This window comes from Tamandua tetradactyla, chromosome 7 (genome assembly GCF_023851605.1).
Source record: "Tamandua tetradactyla isolate mTamTet1 chromosome 7, mTamTet1.pri, whole genome shotgun sequence".
In the NCBI taxonomy this organism is placed as follows: Eukaryota; Metazoa; Chordata; class Mammalia; order Pilosa; family Myrmecophagidae; genus Tamandua; species Tamandua tetradactyla.
The window spans coordinates 63,665,190-63,686,970 of record NC_135333.1 but is presented as its reverse complement, the minus strand read 5'-3'; the positions used below and the strand labels follow the sequence as shown (position 1 = coordinate 63,686,970).

Below are 21,781 nucleotides of genomic sequence, written 5' to 3'. Positions count from 1 at the left end.
AAACATTGCATACATGGTGTATAATCAATGGCTCACAATATCATCACATAGTTGTATATTCATCACCATGATCATTTTTTTAGAACATTTGTATCACTCCAGGAAAAGAAATAAAAAGAAAAAGCTCATGCATACCATACCTCTTATGCCTCCCTCTCATTGATCACTAATATTTCATCTATTCAATATATATATTTTAATTTTAACATTTGTTCCCCCTATTATGTATTTATTTTTAATCCATATGTTTTACTCATCAGCTGTACTAATAGGTTGAATTAGATTATGCACTACGGAAAATTTCAGTCCCAGACCAAATAAACCTTTCTTCCGTTGGTCTCAAAGAGTATGTGTGGTTCTAAAATATAAACACTGTCTTCCCTACTTCTGTGTTCTGAATTACTTTAACCCCAACCTGTTCGGTTTTATTTTTATCTCTAAATATCTGGTTATATATATAAAACAGCCTCTCAAAATCCAGAAATAATAATCACCACTGCAGACTTAATGTGTCTGCTCTAAAAGCTTACAATCTAGTCCCCTATTTTCTTCTAAACATTTTCTAAAGGTGACCATACTATTCTTGTTCTTTTGTTTCTGGCTTATTTTGTCTCACCAAGTGTCCCACATGTTCATTCACACCGTTGCATGCCTCATGACTTTTGTTACTTTTTGTAGCTATACAACCTTCGTTCATAAGTATACACCATCGTTCGCCAATCTACTTCTCCGTCAGTGCATCTTTCAGCCACCTACATTCATCAGGCATCATATAGAGGCCCCAAAGTCCACAGTCCATCAACATTCTCAATTTTAGATAATTTCATTGTTCCCAAGAGAAAGAAAACCAGTAAACACACTCTCACCAAACAAGAAATCTAAAGCTCCTCTTAACTCTTGTCCCTCCCCCCATTATTTACTTCTGCTGTTGCTGTGGTAGTGCTGATGGTTTCCTTTTGAACCTAGCTCATAGCATGCAATAGCAGTTTTCCCCCTGTACCCTGGACTTAAACACTCTTTGTACAAGAATCATATCTTTGAAGTAATTCTTGTGAGAACTAATTCATGTTTCATGTGTGAGTCAGTGGGACATGTAGATCTATATAACCCCTTCAATCTTGTTCATCTTCAATATGGTAATATTATTTATAGACCCACTAGAGAACCACCTTCACTCCTATCTGTTCCCTTACATTGGAATTCAACCTCATTAGCTAATGGTTCACCCATCTCCAGCTTCTATGTATCTCTAAATCCCGTATATTCTGTATTATAAACCTCTGATTATACCTTTATGCTGGTCATAAAAGTGGAATCATGCAGTATCTATCCTTTTGTGTCTGGCTGATTTCACTGAGCAATATGTCCTCAAGCCTCTTCCATCTTGTCACATGCTTCAGGACGTCATTTTGTCTTACTGCTCCATAATATTCCATCATATGTATATACCACATTTTGTTGATCCACTCATCTGTTGATGGGCATTTGTTTTGTTTCCATATTTTGGCGATTGTGAATAATGCTGCTATGAACATCAGTATGCAAATGCCTGTTTGTGTTGTTGCTTTAAGCTCTTCTGGGTATATACTAAGTGGTGCTATTGCTGGGTCATAGGGCAACTCGATATTTAGCTTCCTAAGGAAGTGCCAAACAGTCTGTCATAGTGGCTGCACCATTATACATTCCCACCAGCAGTGTATAAGTGTCTCAATTTCTCCACATCCTCTCCAACAGTTATAGTTTCCTATTTGTTTAATAGCAGCTGTTGTTTTTTCTTCACATAGTTGTTTATTCATCATCATGATAATTTCTTAGAACATTTGCATCAATTCAGAAAAAGAAATAAAAAGAAAAGAGAAAAAAAATTCTATACATACCATACCCCTTACCCCTCCCTTTCATTGATCGCTAGCATTTCAATCTATTAAATTTATGTTAACATTTGTTCCCCCATTATTTATTTATTTTTTAATCCATACATTTTACTCATCTATCCATAAGGTAGATAAAAGGAGCATCAGACACAAGGTTTTCATAATCACACATTCACACTGCAAAAGTTATATCATTATGCAATCACCTTCAAGAAACATGGCTACTGGAACATAGCTCTATAGTTTCAGGCATTTCTCTCCAGCCTAATGTACCCTGACTAAAAAGGGGATACCTATATAATGCATAAGAATAACCTCCAAGATAACCTCTTGACTCTGTTTGAAATCTCTCAGCCACTGATACTTAATTTTGTATCATTTCTCTCTTCCCCCTTTCAGTTGATGCTGAGTCCCAGCTCATTCTAGGATTTTTGTCGCATGTTGCCAGGGAGGTTTGGACACCTGGGAGTCATGTCCCACATAGAGAGGGGTGGGCAGTGAGTTTGCTTGCCATGTTGGCTGAAAGAGAGATAGGTCACATCTGAGCAACAAAAGAGATTTTCTGAGGGTGACTCTTAGGCCTAATTTTAAGTAGGCTTATTCTGTCCTTTGCAGGGATAAGTTTCATGTGAACAGTCCCCAAAATTGAGGGCTTAGCCTGTTGATTTGGTTGTCCCCACTTCTTGCGAGAATATTCTCCAAATGGGAAAGTTGAATTTTTCCCCTTTCTCGCCATTCCCCCAAAGGGACTTTGCAAGCACTTCTTTATTCATGGTTCGAATCACTCTGGGATTTATCGGGGCATCCCTCTGAACAAACCTACAAAATCTCATGCCCTGTTCAAAGTTTCATGTACTTACGGTGTTCAATTAAACTGTCCATATAAATTACATTAGGAAACGCACTAATCAAAATATAAATTTTGTACCAAATAAACATTTTTTGCTTTAGTCTCACACGTAAGTTAAAATTTTTAAATATGGATTACCATCTATTTACAGCCCCCTGCAATATTGACATTCCTTTGTTCTTCCTCATGTAAAACATTTTAATTTGTACATTTAGTCACTATCATTGTCCACTCTAGGCATTCCCAGATTATACCATCTCAGTCTTTATCAACTGTCTTTCCTTCTGGTTTCATTTGTGCCCCCACGCCTCCTCCCTCTATCATTGTCACATTCAGCTTCATTGGGTATACTGACATTATTGTACTACAATTAGGAAGTATTGTGCTATCCATTTCTGAATTTTTACAGTCAGTCTTGTTGCACAATCTATATCCCTTCAGCTCTAATTACCCAGTATCTACCATATTTCTATTCCTGATGTCCTCACTTCTTAATTGAAATTTAGAGAAATTTATCTGCGGTGTGAGGGTTAGGTATTTAAGAGTTAGAGTTTATTTCAGTTAGATTGTTCTTTTCCATTTAATGTTTATGAAAATAAATGCTCATTGCAAATACATATACCTTAGGAAGATAAACTCAATCGATAATAGCATGTATCTGATTGAGGTTAAATACGTAATTTTATAATTTAGGCCTGTAAAATTTACTGTTTGTGTATAGAATAATTTGTGTTTTATTTTCTAACTCACTATTACTTTTCTTTCATTCTTTTATTCCCTAAATCAGAGAACTATGGTCTGCAGGACAAATCCAGCCTGCAGCTCATTTTTGTGTATCCTGAGAGTTAAAAATTATTTTTTACATTTTTTAATAATTGGGGGGGGAGTCAAAAGAAGACTATTTCATGACATGAAAGATTATACGAAATTCTCATTTCATTGTCCACAAATGAAGTTTTATTGGAATGCAACCAAGCCCATTAGTATACAAATTATTATGTGTAGCTCTTCACAACAGTGGCAGAGTTGAGTAAGTTAATCAGAGACTGTGGTCCATAAAGATTAGAATATGTACTATCTGGCCCTTAACAGAAAAGCTTACTGATTCCTGTTCTTAAACACATGACCAGAACTTTTATTTCAATTGTCCGCTGAAGAGTTCTCTAAGTAATTGCTAATCTGCAAAAGTAGTGGTGATGTTCTTCTGTATGAATGCTATTAGTATCTGTACTTGAATAGATATGAGAATCTCAGTCTAAGCACCAAGCTACTTAAATTATTAGCTCTGAGAGTTTGTAGGTAGTCTTTTCTCTGTGTTGAGCAAAGTATCACTTAAATTCTGTGATGAAAACATCAAATTTTAATGTAATAGCCATTTCTCATAACCATAGTCATGCTTATCCGTGGTATTAGGCTAAGAGTAAATAGCATCTTAAAACCCAGTATTACTGCTTGGAGTGATGATTCTGAATTTTAAACAAAAGAATTTATGAACCAGTATCTTTTATCTTCTAACAATATTTATTATTTTTTTTAACAAAACAAGTCAGTACAGCATACATACTATTAAGTACATTCATATACTTAAACATCTTATTTTCTGTTACCTTTCTCAACAGTCAGCCTTTTTTGGTTTTCTGAAATTTTTAATTTGAAACTGGGGTGAATTTCATTAACTATCAGGAGACAATGACTCTACTGTTTTGTAAGCTGCTATTAAAGATGCAATGACTGGCTGGCTGGGCTGTCTCTATTTAGTGATAAATGTCTCTGATTAATCTTGTGAATTCAGCTCCTGGTTATTTCTCTAAACAAATAAATGTTGACACTTAAAATGTCTCAGGAGTATGGAATTTTAGTATTTCTTTATGGAAAAGAAATGAAAATATAATGCTGCTAAAGAAATCAAGTTATAATTACATGGTAGTGCATTTTTAAAGTGCAAATTATATGGGTGTTTGGTATTAAATTTTCTCCTGTCTGTACCTAACCCAGCAATTATGATTAACTATGTATGATGAGTAGATAAAAAAGAGAGCCAAGCCTTACTGATTAAAGAATTGCTCACCTACAGCTCAGGGCTAAAAATTGTGTATCATAGTTCCTTGCCCTCAGATTAACCGATATTTGATTTTCACAAAAAGGTATTTGAGCCACTGTCTGATAAACAAGTGCATCTTCATTTGCAAACTCAAGCTCATTTAGGAAGAGAACCCCCTTCCTAAATGAAAAACTTTCAGTAGTACTTAAGAACCTAGAAAGAACAGTATCACTGTATATTCATAGTATAGTGTTTAACCTATTTTCCATTGTTCAGTGTTTTTTTTTAATGAGATAAAATTTTAAAGTCTATTATTCCATGGTTTTTAGCATATTCACAGTGTTGGACCACTATCTAATTCAAGAACCTTTCCATTACCTCCCCCCCACCCCAAATCCATATGATTAGTCTCTACTGCCTCCTCCTCCCTAGCTCCTGGCACCCACTAATCTGCTTTTGTCTCTGATTTGCCGAGTCTAGAAACACCTAGTCTAGATGTTTCATATAAATGAAATCATACAATATGGGGCTTTTGAATCTGGCTTCTTTTGTTTAGCATGTTTTCAAGATTTTCTCCCCTTTTTCCCCTCATTGTTATACTGTTTAAACCTATTAGCCAGCTCTTGATCTGAAGAGAGGGATTGGGAACAAGAAGCATGAAGTATATATAGTATCTTAAAAGACTGTGCTTGGGTGGGCCATGGTGGCTTAGTAGAGCAGCTATGCTGGAGACCTGGGTTCGATTGCCAGTACCTGCTTATGCAAAAAAAAAAAAAAAACAGCTGTGCTAGAGTCTGATTTATTAAATCTTTGTTTGTATTTGTTGTGTAAGTAGCACAGTGCATGGCACATTATATGCATTTGGTAGTATTTATAATAATAAATAATTCAATTAAAGGAATCACAAATATAGTCAGACTTAGACACTGAGTAAATTTGGGAGAGTTGCATTTACCCAGTGAAAGAGAAATGAAACTTAAATGACTAGAAATATTAACAAAAACACTTTACTAAAAAGAAGTTGAATGGTGGCAAGTAGAAACTGTTACAAGTAGAATACCAGTACATTTTATAGAATGGGAAAAACTGGGTACAAATATGGCAGAAAATCAAAGCTAAAGTGTTTTCCCTATAATTTTTATCCAGCAATTACTCCCACTTTGTTTTCTGAAATTTCATAGAGCAAACTAAATCAGGATTTCACTTGATAGTCACACAATTGTGTCAAGACAGTTTTCCCGATACCATGAGTCTTTTGTTGTTGAGGCCTCTTATTCTCAATTTTAAACTATTCCTTTGAATTTTTTCAGAAAGGACTTTTATATGCATAAGAGGAAGAGGCAGATGCTTGGCAATTGTTTTACTGACCTAGAAGATTTTAAATATGAAGGAAAGGAAAGTTGTAATTGGGCATAAAGAACTGGACAAGATTATAAAACATTGCAAAGGCTTACTGGCAGAGGTTTGAGATTTTGTCTACAATCTTCTGAGAAGAAAATAAGATAGTCACCAGACCTGAATGTTTTTAGTTCTGTGGTTCTTAAACTCTTTGGTATCAGGAATCCTTTATACTCTTACAAATTGTTGACAGTCCCAGAGAGCTTTTGTTTAGTTTTGTTGTATCTATTCGTTTTTAAAACATATTAAAAAGCAGAATTTTAAAAAGTATTAATTGAACTGTAGCATAACAAACCCAATATATGTTGGCATCAATAACGTTTTCATGAAAAGTAACTATTTTCCAAAACAAAATTTAGCAAGAAGCACAGGGTTTTTATCTTTTTAATATTTGATCAAGTAGAAAGACAGGCTGGATTCTCATATCTGTCCTGTGTATCTATCATACTATGTTGTTTTGGTTGAAATGTATAAAGAAAAACTGGCCTCACACAGATAGGTAGTTGCAGTACCTCGCACACCTCTTGAAAGGATCTTCATACAACACTTGAAAACTATGCTTTTAGGTCTTTGCTATGTAAAGTGTAGTCTCTACACAGTAGCAGAATTGACACCTCAGGGCTTTTTTAAAATGCCAAATTTTGGCCAGGTCCCAGACTTCCTAATTAAAATTTGCATTTCAACAAGATTCAAAGGTGGTTTATGTGAGCATTAAAGTTTAAGAAGTATGAGCTGATCCCTTGAGGTCCCTTCCTGTTCTGGGTAACTTGTTTTTGGTTAAATAAGTTTAAAGTAGTCTCGGTAATATAATTCCAAAATATTATTTGAATAAATTGCTGTTTCATCATTCTTGGAATCCTTTTACTAGCATTATTAGCAACCAGATTTATTCAGAAAGTTAACTTTTATTTTTCCCTGCCTTATCTGGAATTGCTTTTTTTTCCCCCTGCCTTATTCTGGAATTGCTATTTTTTAAAAGCAAAACGATAAGGCAAGCTATAGAAAAGAAAGAATAAAAGTTTAAGAAGTCCTTTGAGTCCATTGGAACTGTTAGACTCCTTTGTTACGTATTGCAGGTGGCGTTCACTTGTGTTTCATTTTTCCTCTAAGCTACGAAAATGTATAGTTTCCATTCTGTATTACTGAGTACTTCTTGTCTGGGAAGTGCTATCTTGATTTCACTAATCTGTAGTCCCATCTTCACGATTCCAGCCAAGAATAAAAAGGCTGTGTTCCTTCTTACTTTTCTGAAGTTTTTCTCATGTTTGGGTCCTGAGGTAAATGTGGGGTATTTAAAGAAGTACCTAGCCAGTGCAGTGATTTGTAAACAGTGATTTGATTGTATAAGCAGTAGTGATGACTCAGTATTAATATAAACCTTGGAGAATTGTACTTTCTCTTTGTAGAGAATTTAGCTAATTTTAAAAAGTATGTGTTAGTATCATACCTAACTATTGCACATGAAGGAAATATGCTTGGTTACCCATTGGGAGAGATCATATGGCTCCGTAAGGCTCCTCCCTGCTTCCAGATTTCTGTTTTCCGCCGCAGATCTACTGTGTCTATTAGTAATCAGTAAACCACTGTTTCCCCTACACCCACCCCCCACACACACTTCCTTTCCTTCCAGAACAGAGCCTTCTGTAGGTTTGGCACTAATTTAGAAAGGGGGGATACAAAGAAAACTGTTTTTTACAGCTCAGCATTGCTTTTTAGGCCATAAGATCACAAAACTCTAGTTACTTAAACCATAAGCTCTAGTTCTCAGCTTCTGTTTCATTTATTTTAACAATTACTCACTTATTTAACAACTCTTTAATCATTTATCTTTTATGTGCCAGATTGGGAATAGAGCAGTGATGGAAATATATGCTTCACTGTCTTCGCAGAATTTTTACAGTCTAGAGGAAGGTAGACATTGAAGTAATAATTATATTGAAGCAGGTGGTTGTAATAGACATGATGAAGTAAGGGATTTTAATGTACTTGAGAAGGATCAAAGGCAGTATTCCTGAAAAAGTTTAAGTTGAGATGTCTATTGACCTGTTATGTCAGGGATGCTGAGAGGCAAATCATTCTATTGGAGTAAGCCAATAGCCTCAATTCTCTGGCAGTCTCTACTAAAAATATCCCTAGGATTCTTGGAAGAAAGCCATGCTATTATAATATCTCTTATACTTTTCTGTTCCCATCATACCCTACCTCTGTTTAAATAATTATTATTTTGATATTATCTATTAACTCCCTGCTAGAACTGAACTTCTCAAGAAGAGGTTTCTTTTTCCCTCTGCAGATCAGTTCACTACGTGTCTGAGTCTGCAGTAGTATACTACCAATGTAAATAGTAGATAATAGCAATGTAAATATTAATACATTCATGCTGTATGCCACACATTACATTTAACACTTTAATACTACTATCTGTATCTGTACAGTTTATAAACTGTACTTTATAAATAGTCTGAAGTTCAAGATGGCTAGCCCAAGATTACACACCTAGGAAATAACAGTTCTGGTCCCAGGTCCCAAATGTCTATCGTAGTGTTGATCTGTGACCTGGACCCATTTTAACCTGTCTGTGTGAGGGTCCATGTGAACGGGATAAATGTTTAAAACTACTAGATTATGGCTTAATAGTTGCATTCCGTAGTGCACTGATAATAAACTGATCTGTGTCATTGTTCTGTACATGCAGTTCATTCATGTCTCTGCGTAAGTGTTACCTCAGAGAGACCTTCCCTGTCCGTTCTATCTAAAACAACATTCTTAAGTTCACACACAACTTACTTCTATCCCATACTGTTTTGTTTTTCTTCAGGTTTTATTACAAAAGGATACAGTATTTACCTAAAGTCCCAATTAGAATATAACTTCTGTGGTTGGGGGTTTTATTTTTCTTGTTCTTTGGTATCTTCCTAGTGCTTAGGGACTTCCATGTCATAGGTGCTCTGTCAGTATTTGTGAATGAAGGTATTAAAACAAGAATGGTAGCAGCTAAAGCAACTTTTATTTGCTGTGGAGGAAATGAGCTCTGGAGTTGGTTTCTGTTTGGCTTCAGATCCCAGCAAAGCTGTTTACTATTGCGAGACCTTGGGCAAAGTGTCTGAGAAAGGCATATAAAACATAGCGAAGTACCTGGCACACAGTTATGAGTATTTGTTAGATATTGCCATTACTGTCATTAACATATGTTATGCTTCCTAGTAAACTAAGTTATCTCTTGTTCTGTTCTTTAAAAAGACATTCAGGAAATTACAATGGTTAAAATGTGTTTAGTGAACTTAAAGTCAAGTTTTAAATGAGGGAGAATAAACTAATATAAATTCACAAATTTGCTTCTTGCCAATTACCTTGCAATATGTTTTATGTATATTATCTTATTTTAATCTTTTAAATCCTGTTCAGTAGATAATATCTTCATTTCAAAGCTAAGAAAATAGAGTCAGAAGTTAAGCATGTTGCCCAAGAACTCAGGAAAGAAAGTAGTAGAGTCAGAAATCAAGGGTCTCTAACATGACACTAATATAAACCCTAAAGAAATGTTCTTTACTTGTTTTTCTTTTACCTTTTTTCCTAGATCTCAAGGGGGAAAAAATTGAGAGTAATAAAGTTAGTGTATTTGGATAGTATAGTGTTAACACTGGTCTCACAGGCTTGAGACCTGTCTAAGAGTATGTGAATCCTTTTAGAATGGAAAGACTCTTCTGATCTTGACCGAGTTATCTTGAAAATCTATGCCTTTGTTAATGAAAAGATCTAAGTAAGAATAAAAACTACAGCCAGCAATGGCATCAGCTTTTTATATGAAGGACAGTGTATTTAAGGTTGGAACAGTTCACAAGCTTTTAGGTATCCAGAGAGTAATGAGCCTTGGGGAATCATGCGGTAAACTAATTTCCTTTGATAGAGCTTGCTGCATTTAGTAGGGAGTTTGAAGAGGCTTGTTTTCCAATGGGATCTAAGGTATGTTCAAATTCCTGTAAACTAATGGCTTATAACAGTTAGAATCTGGCTGAATCCAGCCCCATAACAACCAAGTTAGAAATTATGGGGATTTTTAATTACTTTGTTTGTGTAATTGGATTTTGTCACTGATTCCATTAGCCTTTGGATTGCAAAGTTTGAACATTCTGTCTGGGGAAAAAAGAACTAAAGTCATGAGGTAAAATTCCTTTTAGTTTTTGTATAACAGATTATAATTCATCGTACTTTCTTTTAACACTTGTAATTGTAAAATATAACATGCATACAAAAATTTAAAGTATGTTTTATGTAAAAAAAACCAAATAAGTTGTTATAGAACAGATTTCCAAGTTTGGTATCAGTTCCACAATTTCAGGTTTTTCTAAGACACTGGAGACTACAAGATGTATCAATATCATGATTCAGTAGTCATATACATTTGTTAAATCTTAATTTCTCTGTTTTAACTCCTTCCTGCCGTTTGATCCTTCTCCCAATCTTTTAGGGGTATTTGGGCTATGCCCATTCTGGAAAGGGCTGTGGGTAATGGGATAAGGAACTAGTTGATGTTCTGGAGAGGCTGGCTCCTCTGGGTTTCAGGACATCTGGCCTCGGAACCATCTGGAGGTTGTAGATTTCTTGAAAGTAACTTAGTTGTGTGAAACATAGACTGTTAGAGCCCTAGGTTTCTTTAGGGTTAACAGGAATTGTGTTGTTTGGGATTTAGCAAACCATGGTAAATAACAATAACTAGCTGAAGCTTGCTTAAGAGTAGCCTCCAGAATGGACTCTTCAACTCTATTTGAACTCTCTTAGCCACTGATACCTTATTTTGTTATGTTTCTTTTCCCCCTTTTGGTCAGGAAGGCATTGTGGATCCCATGGAGCAGGGCCAGGCTTATCCCTCAAAGTTATGTCCCACATTGCCAGGGAGACTCACACCCCTGGATTCTTGTCCAACATAGAGGAGAGAGTAATGACTTCTTTCCTTAGTTAACCTTAGAGAGAAATAGGCCACATCTGAGCCACAAAAGAGGTTTTCTGGGAATAGCTCTTAGGCATAACTATAGGTAGGCTTAGGTTTCTGCTACAGAAATAAATTTCATAAGAACAAGCCTCAAGATACAAGGGCTTGGCATATATTCTTGGGAGTCCCTAATGTTTGAAAGAGTATCAGGGGTTTCCACAGTGGGAAAAAGTAATAGTTCCATAGTTTTCTTCCAGTCTCTCAAGGTACTTTGCCAGTACTTTGAAATTATCTGCTCAGCATACTCTTAGATACATCCAGGTATTGCATTATGCTATACAGAATTACAAGTCCTCGTTCCCATTCTGGGCTCCATGTTTGTAACCCTACTTTTTTACAGAAACAAGTGAGACTGATTGCTGATTAGATAGTGTTTGAAAAATTGAGGGAAACCTTGTTTATTTATTTCTTTAGCAGATGGAATTTTTTGCGTGATATTAGAAATCTGAATCCACTTGAATGATTTCTTAATGCATTTTATTCCTGCTTCTACCCAGTAAGTTTTGGATTATAAATGTAAAAGAAAACTTTGTGTATCATGGAAACATTTTGCATAATTTTCAGTGGCATTCTTTTGCTCTATTCTGATTTACTAAGATTAAATGTAACAGTTCTAGATATCGGTCCCAGTGTTGTTGGTGTTGCATAACAATTGTCAAATTCTCATTTTATACTTTCTCTAAAAACTAGTTTCATCAATCAGTGCCAAATATTGATCTATAATTGAGAAGACAGTAAGTAGACCACAGAATAAAAACTTGTAGGATATGGAAAGATGGTTTCTATATTTAAATACATTTTAATACTGAGTTTCCTGGTATCTTGTAAATTAATAACTTACGTGCTAAATACCAGAAGTTTTATAGAAATCACTTTGCAGTTGCTACCCTCTCATGAGGGACTATATATGATTTGAGGTTATTTTGAAGGCAATAGATCTCAGTTGTCTACATAAAGGAGTTAGAAAGAGTATTCTTGTCAGTGGAAACATTTATTATGTATTCATTGAACATGCAGGCAGTTTACTGGACTTATTTTGGAGAAATAGGAGTAGCAAAGTAGACAGAAATTGTATAGTGAGGACTTTTCATACCAGCTTAAGGAAATTAAAAGCACAGAAACATGGGCTAGATATGAGAACTCTGGATTCTAGTTTTAACTTCACCATTAACTGAAATATGACCTCTATTTGTCTTATTGTAGATGCTAAAGATACTTAATGAGCAGTGCCTGACACTTACTAGACTAGATGCTACATGGATACCAATTGAATTAATTGTTTTGAACATGGCATTAATCTCTCTAGGTCACACACTCTTATTTGGATAAGGGAGGACTTTCACTTAGGGTTTTTCCTAGATATTATAGATATGGTGAACTATTAAATGATGCCAGATGATTGAAGATGGTTAAATATCACATTATTAAATGAAATCAAATTGTTGAGGATCGAAAGAACAGAAAGAGCAAAGCCCATCTTAAATTGTCTGTGCTTAAAGAGATGAGGTGCTGATCATCTAAGCTTTGGTGTTTATAATCATAATGTAAAAGAAGCAATGATTTAAGAGAGAAAAACAAACCAGTTAAAATCTCATTTCTGCCTGGCCCAAGATTTTTAGCTGTTGGAGAAACAGTAGGAGTATTAATAGCAGTTTACCAGCTGCTTTTTAACATTCAGCTTTGTTTAAAGAGCTCATAGAGGATAATAGTACTTAAATGTAATGGGAAAGAAGCATCCAAGAATGACTAAGGTTTGTAGTTCAGATCACAGAAATGATGATAGCAGTGAAGGAATCTGGGAAATCCAGAGATGGGCACTAACTTTGAGAGAAAGAGGAAGTAGTTATCTATATGGAAATGGTATTTTTTTATCATATATATTTAAAATTCTTACTTTGATTTATAGAAAAGGCTGCTGTTTTTAAAATCTAGATAATTTTGCCTACATGGTAGCTCTGTCAAGAAAAAAACAAGCTACTTCATTTTGATTTTGCTTATTTTGCTCAGGGTAGTTAAAAACCTATCATGTCCTTTTATCTGATAAACCTTATGAAGCAAAAAACAGGGCACCTCTTCTAGCTCCCTTTCATTTAGCCAGGCATGCAAATTTGTTCACTTAAGTTAACGATGCTACATTTCTGACCAAGTACCTTTATGACATCCTAGGCTGCCTGCTTAGTAGTGATAAATTACATTGAGCTGAAGATCTCTGGCAAATGCTTTCAGGGAACCCATTAGAATTCTTAGTCATTTATAGCCTTTAGAGTAGCCAAATGGCTTCCAAGCCCTTATGCCAGTGTTGAGTAATTGAAATCTCAGTATCCACGTTTTGATGGGGATTCAGGTTCCCAAGTTATAAGGGATAGGACTCTATTCTGTTACCCATTACAACCATGATATGAGCAGTTCTTTCTACTATCTTTGTTAATACTGCCATGAAGACAAGCACACTCTTATTCAATAGAATCAAAGCAGCTATTTGGGTCCATGAGATCTTCCTGGCAAATGGAATTATCTTTAGGTAGATATGCCTATCAAGGCTTTTAATAGAAGGAAGAGGATACATTCTTACCATTTTTGTATTCTATAATCACAGATATATATATATATATATATGTATCTGTGATTTCTTTTTTTAGTTTACCATGAGAGAGTGGTAAGACAGTTTACCTTAATATCAACACTTTTTAAATTAGATAAACAGAGGGACTTCTCAAGTAAGTTTGAGGGATATTGTCCATATCACACAAGCTTAGTATATACGAGGTTGAACTGAGAACCCTAGTATTGTGATTCCTTGCCCAGTATTTTTGGCTACATATTCTGGGTTTCTCAATTTTGATCGTAAGCTCAACCTCCTTTTTCTTTTAAAAGCGTAGTTTCAACATGATGAAGGGAGTAAGGGAGGTTTAGATGATGGATTTTTAATGAACACACCCAAGGAGGCTGAACCTGTGGATGTAGTAGGTGGGGCTTTGAGCAATTAAAAACCTCATTTTGCCTCTCCAAGGATCTGTTGCTGTTGGAGGAGAAACAGAATCTAGTAGCAGAACAGTTTCCCTGCTCAGCATGTAATTTTGCTTTAAGGCTGATACAGAATAACTAGGTTATTGGCTGAGCAGAGCAAACTCATGTCTGAGAGTTGGGGAAGCATGGCTAGTGTTAAACAAGAAACTGCTTCAGTCTAACTTGGATATCTGCCTTCCTTATGCTGTGGGCTAATTTACTCTGTTACTTTTTAGCTTATCCATTTTCTTCTAACTATATAATGTTTATTTTGCCTTTTCCGATGGATTTTACAAAGAAAGATCTTTGCTCTGTATTTGTCATCGTAAATTCTCATTGCTGTTGCTGCCCTCAAAAGGATTGTGTAAATGAGGTGGGTAAGAACTTCGATATATCCAAAGGGTATGTCGTAGCCATTTGGTGATATGTATAGAAAGTTTCAGTTAAGGCATTGAAATGGTTGACTTCAGAATGCTTTAAAAAAAACATTTAAAGTTCTTTAGTTGATTTAATTTTTACTTTTAAAATTGTACCTATTTCTTTGGGTATAAAAATGGACCAAGGACAGTTGATACAGAGGAACAAATTAAGGAAATATATAGAATGGTTAGGAGCAGTTTTATTTTTTTTAATCAAGAAATAGATTATTGTTATCTTAACATATTTATGACTTAAGTTTTTAAGAGGCAAATACTAATAATTTTTAAGAGCTAGAAGATTGAGCCAGAGAATTTAAATTATGATTCACTATTACATTGCCAGCAAATTAGTTGGTTGAATCTACACTGGGCAGAACCTAAGTACATAGACCTAAAAGGAAAAGTCAGAGTCTACAAAATACGTATATGTGTTTTTGTTACTTTTTTGATTCTAATAAGGTAGCATATATTATAGATATATTTATCTCATATCAATTATTGGTGTGCCCTTGGAGAGTCACAATTGTTAATTTTTTTGTACATCATGTAAGATTGCACAAAAGGGTCCTTTGTTTTTGTTTTGTTGAAAAGAATAGTTTTATATAACTCCAAAAGTATCTCAAATGAGTATACATTAGATCTCAAGAGGTATTTTTGTTTAATATAGAGAAATATGCTACTGACCCATGATAGAAAGCATAATATGACACTTCTGCCTAATCAGTGAGTTAAAGCAAGAATAATTCTAGAGCCTGTGGATTGCTGTCTGGGGGAGTGAAGTGAGAGGGTTTGTGTCCTTAATTAACTTTAATTTTGTTCTCTGTAAGATATTAGCCAAATTTATCTGTCTTAGCAATGTCTTCTTTTTTTGAATTTCTAATCTTCATTCAGAATAGGTCCTTAATACTTTGCCTTTACAGGTCAGAATAGGACCCACTAGGGCTAAATCAAGGAGTAAAGAAAAGGGATAAAATAATTGCATTAAGAGGATCATTGCTCTAAATTAATCATCTCTGTTGAAGTATATGGAGTAACGGGCAATAAGACAAAGTCTTTTTTTTTTTTTTTTTTAAAGAGAGAGGGAGGAAAGGAAGGAAAAACAGAGAAGGAAGGAAGGATGGAAGGAAGGAAGGGAGGAAGAAAGGGAAACATCTTTAAACATTTTCTTGTTTTTATTATATTTTGTTTGTTTGTTTGTTACATGGGCTGGGGCCGGGAATCGAACCGGGGTCCTTCGACATGGCAGGCAAGCACTCTTGCCCGCTGAGCCACCGCGGCCCGCCCAAGACAAAGTCTTTTATGGCATTAAGACATTTTCTTATCCTTACTTTGTTCTGTCCTGTGCTTAGAATCATGTTTTAGAATAATCTAGACCACCTTTTTTCTTAATTATTTAAAGAAATTTTATTAAGAATTTGAGTTTTGTCATCTCTTAAGAACAAGAAACCAAGGGTATAACAAGAATATAAAAAGCTGTAGTCATCTGTTTATTTTAAGCCTCTTTCTATTATTATATGTCGCAGTTGGCATTTCTCTGTATTACTTTCAGGGTCAGTGAGATTTCATGTTCATTTCATACATTTTTACTTGGTCATCTTTTAATACGTATTCCTTTATATTCTTGCTTCTTCTTGGATGATTCAGAAAACCTCTCTCCTAAATTTATTGATAAACTTGGCTTCTTGATGGTGGCTGCTGGTGAAATTTCAGTTACCTTTTTAAACTTTTGATATTATTTGGTATCTGAGTGGGTAGCAGTAAGCATTCTTAATCTTTTAATACTAGCGGCTGGGCTGGTAAGGTGTGTCTCAGTTTTATTGACTTGCTTGGCACCTACAGTACTTTTTTTTTTTTAAGGCAGCTATGACATCTGAATATGTTGTATATTGGTATGGAATTTTCTATACCTAAATTTTGACCCTGGGTTGAGAAAGCAGCATAATCTAGTAGATTTGAAGTTATATAATACACAATTAATGGTTTTGTTATAACCTCGTACCTCTTTTGTTCAACTACTATTCCTGTATGTAAAGTCATGAATGTTTATGTGATAAGATTATATATTATGGGCATTGTGATAGTGGCAGAATTCTCGCCTGCCATGCAGGAGTCCCAGATTCAATTCCCAGTGCCTGCCCATGTGAAAAAAAAAAAAATTATTTATTATTAAGGATAATCAAGGATTCTTATTGTAAAATTCAGGGTTTGCAAATATTTCATGAAAGCAGGGTCACTGTAGATCTAGGTGTTTGTTTTTCAAGAGAATTCTTCACTTGCTTTTAACTATAAGTTTTATTATCTTTGATTGACTTTGAACTCAGCATTGGCCTTAAGTCAGCAAATTTAATAATTCACAGAGAGTGTTCATCCTAGATATCACATTTGATTTTAGCTGTCCTGAATATAGCTACGTAAGTTGGGCAGGGTTATCCCCGTTTGCTGAATGGAGAATCTGAAGCACAGAACTGCTTCTACTTGTCCAGTCCACAGTGAATTTAAGTCTTCTACTGTTAAATCCTTTCATCTTTCCAATACGCCTATTCTAGATTGAATATTTTCTACACGTTGCTGAAAATATTTTCAAAGAATGTATATTATGAAGATAATAAAAACTATCTCTATTTTGTGTGATACTATTTATATTACATGTAGTAGTGGTGACAGGTCTTCTGCTGAAATTATTTTGAAAGTTTGTCTTTCTGATATATCTCACTTTGTTTTTTATGTACAAGGCAATCTACTCTTCAGTTATCATGCCAAACTCATCCAAATCCTTAACTCCTTCCCTACTTGTTGAATTTGTTAGAGTACTGTGATAATATTATCACAAGGTATTATATATGCCTGCCAGATTAAGCATGTGGATTCATGCCTACACATGGGTTGACTGTTCAAAATAATGAAATGCTGTGTTGATTAATGTCTTAGGGAACAAGGTTGAACAAAAGACGAGTTCTAACCAATTAGAACATTTGGCCCTCTTTTTAGCCAATAACTTCCTTAAACTAAAACACAGCTGAATATTTTAATACCAACCTAGATTTGTTCATAGCCTCATAGATAGGGCATGAAAGTAAGTGACACTACTGCTGTTTTCTTGTGGGAAGCTAAATTACCACCAGTTAACTCTTCCTCTACATAGACTAACCTCTGCAGGCAAATCAGAAGAAAGCCAGGATGGCAAGAAGGCAACTTAGTAGAACATTAAGAGGAAATTAAAAAATCAAATTTAAAAAGCCTTGCCTTCATTAATGTGTTTCTGTTATTTTAATGGCTTTTCAGGGGGTAAAACCAGCCAGTTTTGACAAAGTAGCAATTCCTGAAGTAAAGGAAATTATCGAAGGCTGCATACGGCAAAACAAAGATGAAAGGTAAGTTGCATCTTTTGATCTTGAATGTTGCTTAAACAAAAACCTGAAATGTAATGGGCTCTGAGTACAATGACATTCTAAGTTGTATTTAATATTTTACTTGTGATTAGCGTCTCTAGTTTCTCCATTTATGCCTTGTAACATTTTTTTCAAGTAGGGATTCTAACAATTGAGGTTATTCAGGTGTGACATGTTGGAATGTTGTAAAAATTTGGTTCAGTAGAATTTAAGTAAACCAGAACCACATTAAACAAGGCTACTTCATTCAATAAGAACTAACTACTTGTAGCATCAGCATGATTTATAAAATTCAATAAGGTTCAGTCTCTCTCTAACGCACCTGATCTGTTAGTCCTTTGTTTATTGAAATCTAAAAAGTGAAATAGAATTTTTCCTCTTTAAAATTAACTGAACCACGCAGTCTTGATTTGCTGTCATTATGCCAGAATTGAAGAAGAGCAAAACATCAGAATTCCTTGGAGTAAAAAGAGAAGACTGCCCAGGGCTTAGGAGGAGATGTGGCTTAGTCATTTGTACTAACAGAGGACTTTTCTCAGAGGAGTGGCAAGTATCTGATTTGCCATATAGATGATTCATCATCAGTTAGGTTTTGCAAATGTTCGTTGCCTATTTTTTGAAAAAGAATCTTCCTTCACTAATCTCCCTACCCACAAAAAAAGAAACAGTAGACCAGCCAGTACAAATATAAATTGTGAGTGGAGTATAATCTACCTCCTGAAGAATGTGAGAATCAGGTGTATTAACCGTATTAAAGAATTCCATATTTTCATTTCTCCTGTCATATTCTTTTTATAGCATTGTTGTTTGGAAGAAGTTAACGTTGTGATCTTTTTAATAGAAATTTAGTTTGTTTCTATTTTTATATACGCTGATTACAAAGAAAAGTCCTTAATCTCTTAAGATTTTTGCAGTATAAACAAAGAATATTTGTTTCCATCTTAGAATATATTATTGTTTCTTTTGTGGATAGAATAAGTTTATTAGATTCCAGTTATTTTGAGACTGTTTATCTGAAGAAGATGGTTCCTCAATCAGAGTTTTGCTTGTCTGGTACCCAAATTGTTGAAGAAGGAATTAAGAAAATTTATTGGGGCAATTGAAGGTTACTGTAGAAAAAGATACCAAAATAGAAATTAAAACATTTATTTTCTAGTCTCAATTCCAAAAACAACTTCAGTAACTATGAGCAAAATTCTCAACCACTGTAAGCTCCATTTTCTAATAAGCAGGAAATTATATCTCATTGAATATTGGTCAAGGATCAGATTGAGATTTTATATAGATAAGGATTTGTTGTTAACTGTGAAGCATTATATAAATGATTGTGTGGTATTTTGAAGCTGTGATATTCCGTGCATCACTTTATCATAGCTCCATGATTAGATCACTGATTGATAGATTTGAAAAATATCAGATAGTTCTTATTCATAAATAAGATTAGATTATGATATTCTATAACCTGAGAGTAAAATTCTGCTACCACCATCAAATGAAGCAATTCAGGAATGATTTATATTTCTTTTTTCTTTTCACATAACCTTTTCATTCTTTCAAGCATAATAATAATCTTGAAAATTTTCTTTGCAATCTAATGAGGTTCTTTTTTTTTTGTTTTTATTTCTTTGCTTTCCCCTCTTTTTGGAAGATATGCTATCAAAGACCTTTTGAACCATGCCTTCTTCCAGGAGGAAACAGGGGTACGGGTAGAATTAGCAGAAGAAGATGATGGAGAAAAGATAGCCATTAAATTATGGCTACGGATCGAAGATATTAAAAAATTAAAAGGAAAGTACAAAGACAATGAAGCTATTGAGTTTTCCTTTGACTTGGAGAGAGATGTGCCAGAAGATGTTGCTCAAGAAATGGTAAATTAACATTAACCAGCAATTTAAAACTGATATAGATTTACATAAAATGATATGGACATTACTGAATAAAACAGTTTATGAAAATGTGAATGATATATCTTGTTCATGTAAAATTTCAATGATTATTGGCCCCAGATATAGATTTTTGGTGGAATTTCCTGTGATTTTCCTTTTAACGTCTTAATTTTTTTTAGAATTTTCATAATGGATGTCGGATTTTATAGTCATTTTTTTTTTTTTTTTTTTTTAAAGGAAAGACAGAGAGAAGGAAGGAAGGATAGAAGGAAGGAAGGGAAACATCTTTAAACATTTTCTTGTTTTATTGTATTTTGTTTTTCCGTTTTTTGTTACATGGGCTGGGGCCGGGAATCGAACCGAGGTCCTCCGGCATAGCAGGCAAGCACTTTGCCCGCTGAGCCACCGCGGCCCGCCCTATAGTCATTTTTAAAGTTATTTTTATTTGAGGAAAAGATATAGGTGTAGATTAAATAGAAATAGCTCCAGTTATATAGTACTAGAATGCATTCTGAAGTAATTTTGAAAGTGTAAGGTTGAGCCAGTCCTAATTTGTATAAACCTCTTCGGTCAGAATGACAGATCATTAATGCCTATAAATAGACATTAGTTCATAAATTGTTTTACTTTGAAGGGGGTTTTCAAGATCAATTATTAGTGAGCAGTCTTTGGTGTATTGTTAATTGAAGTATGTCAAAACATTCAATTTTCAAAAGGGAAGCTCTTCACCTGTTGTGTAGCTATGGTGTGGTCATATGATTACTACAGTTGTCTTATCTGGCTAAGTGTTGCGTAGTGAAGTAAAGGAAAAGGCACACAGGTTAATGTTAATTGTTAGATATGAGAAGAAAGTAGAGTGAATAGAATAGAATGCCTTATTTGATTTAGGAACTGCAATTTAAGTGTCCCTTAGTTTATTGTTTGTTGGAAGGAATGAAGGTACACCCACCAGAATTTCTGCAGAGATGGTGAGAAATATGTAATCAAGATATCAATAATTTCACAGTTTAGTTAAGAACAGTCTTGAGAGAGTTTTTTCTTTCCCTTTCCCTTCCAGTGCCTATTTTCTTTTATTTTTGGTTGGTTTTCTTTTACTATCCTATTGCTTCCTAATGTACTCTCTCATCCTGTAGGTAGAGTCTGGGTATGTCTGTGAAGGCGATCACAAGACTATGGCTAAAGCCATCAAAGACAGAGTTTCATTAATTAAGAGAAAACGAGAGCAGCGGCAATTGGTAAGGGAGGAACAAGAAAAAAGAAAGCAAGAAGAAACCAATCTCAAACAGCAGGTAGAGCAACAATCAAGTGCTTCCCAGGCAGGAATCAAGCAGCTCCCATCCACTACTAGCTCTGGCATACCTACTGCCCCTACCACTTCAGCTTCAGTTTCTACGCAGGTAGAACCTGAAGAGCCCGAGGCAGATCAACACCAACAACTACAGTATCAGCAACCTAGTATATCTGTGTTATGTAAGTATTTTGGAAACTGGAAAAATATGCTAATGATGCTCCCAATTCTTTTTATTCTTTTCAGTGTTTTCCACTGACCTCTTAATTTTGAATGATGAATCTAAAGAAATAAGAAATTTGAAATGAGTAACTTCTTGTTTTTCCTTTTATTCTTATGCCAATGATTAAAAGCATAGAAGGGTCATACAGTGAGAAAATATGATTGGGTATCAGATAATTTACCAGGTTCCACTATCTAGGAGGTTCTGGCTTATAGGTTTCTACTTTTCACAATTGCTCAAAATAAAATGTAATTAATGATGGAAAATGAGCAAGCTTACCTTAGCTACTTAAAATTGAACCCATTGACCTGGCTTAGCTCTTAGCAAAGCTGAATAATGTATAAACTAAAAGTAATGATACCACTCCATATTGATTGAATTACTTGCTTAATACTGAGAACTCACTGGTCTCCATAT

The 21,781-nt window shown here is 34.7% G+C and overlaps 1 protein-coding gene across 6 annotated transcripts in view; it reads left to right on the top strand.

Moving 5' to 3' along the window:
- WNK1 (WNK lysine deficient protein kinase 1) overlaps positions 1 to 21,781 on the top strand; it is a 194,163-nt gene that overhangs the window by 119,605 nt on the left and 52,777 nt on the right. For all 6 annotated transcript variants that reach the window (XM_077169637.1, XM_077169635.1, XM_077169634.1 and 3 more), the window contains exons 5-7: positions 17,861 to 17,949; positions 19,616 to 19,835; positions 20,987 to 21,323. In XM_077169637.1, coding sequence (XP_077025752.1) covers positions 17,861 to 17,949; positions 19,616 to 19,835; positions 20,987 to 21,323 — 646 coding nt within the window. The remainder of the gene's footprint in view (positions 1 to 17,860; positions 17,950 to 19,615; positions 19,836 to 20,986; positions 21,324 to 21,781) is intronic.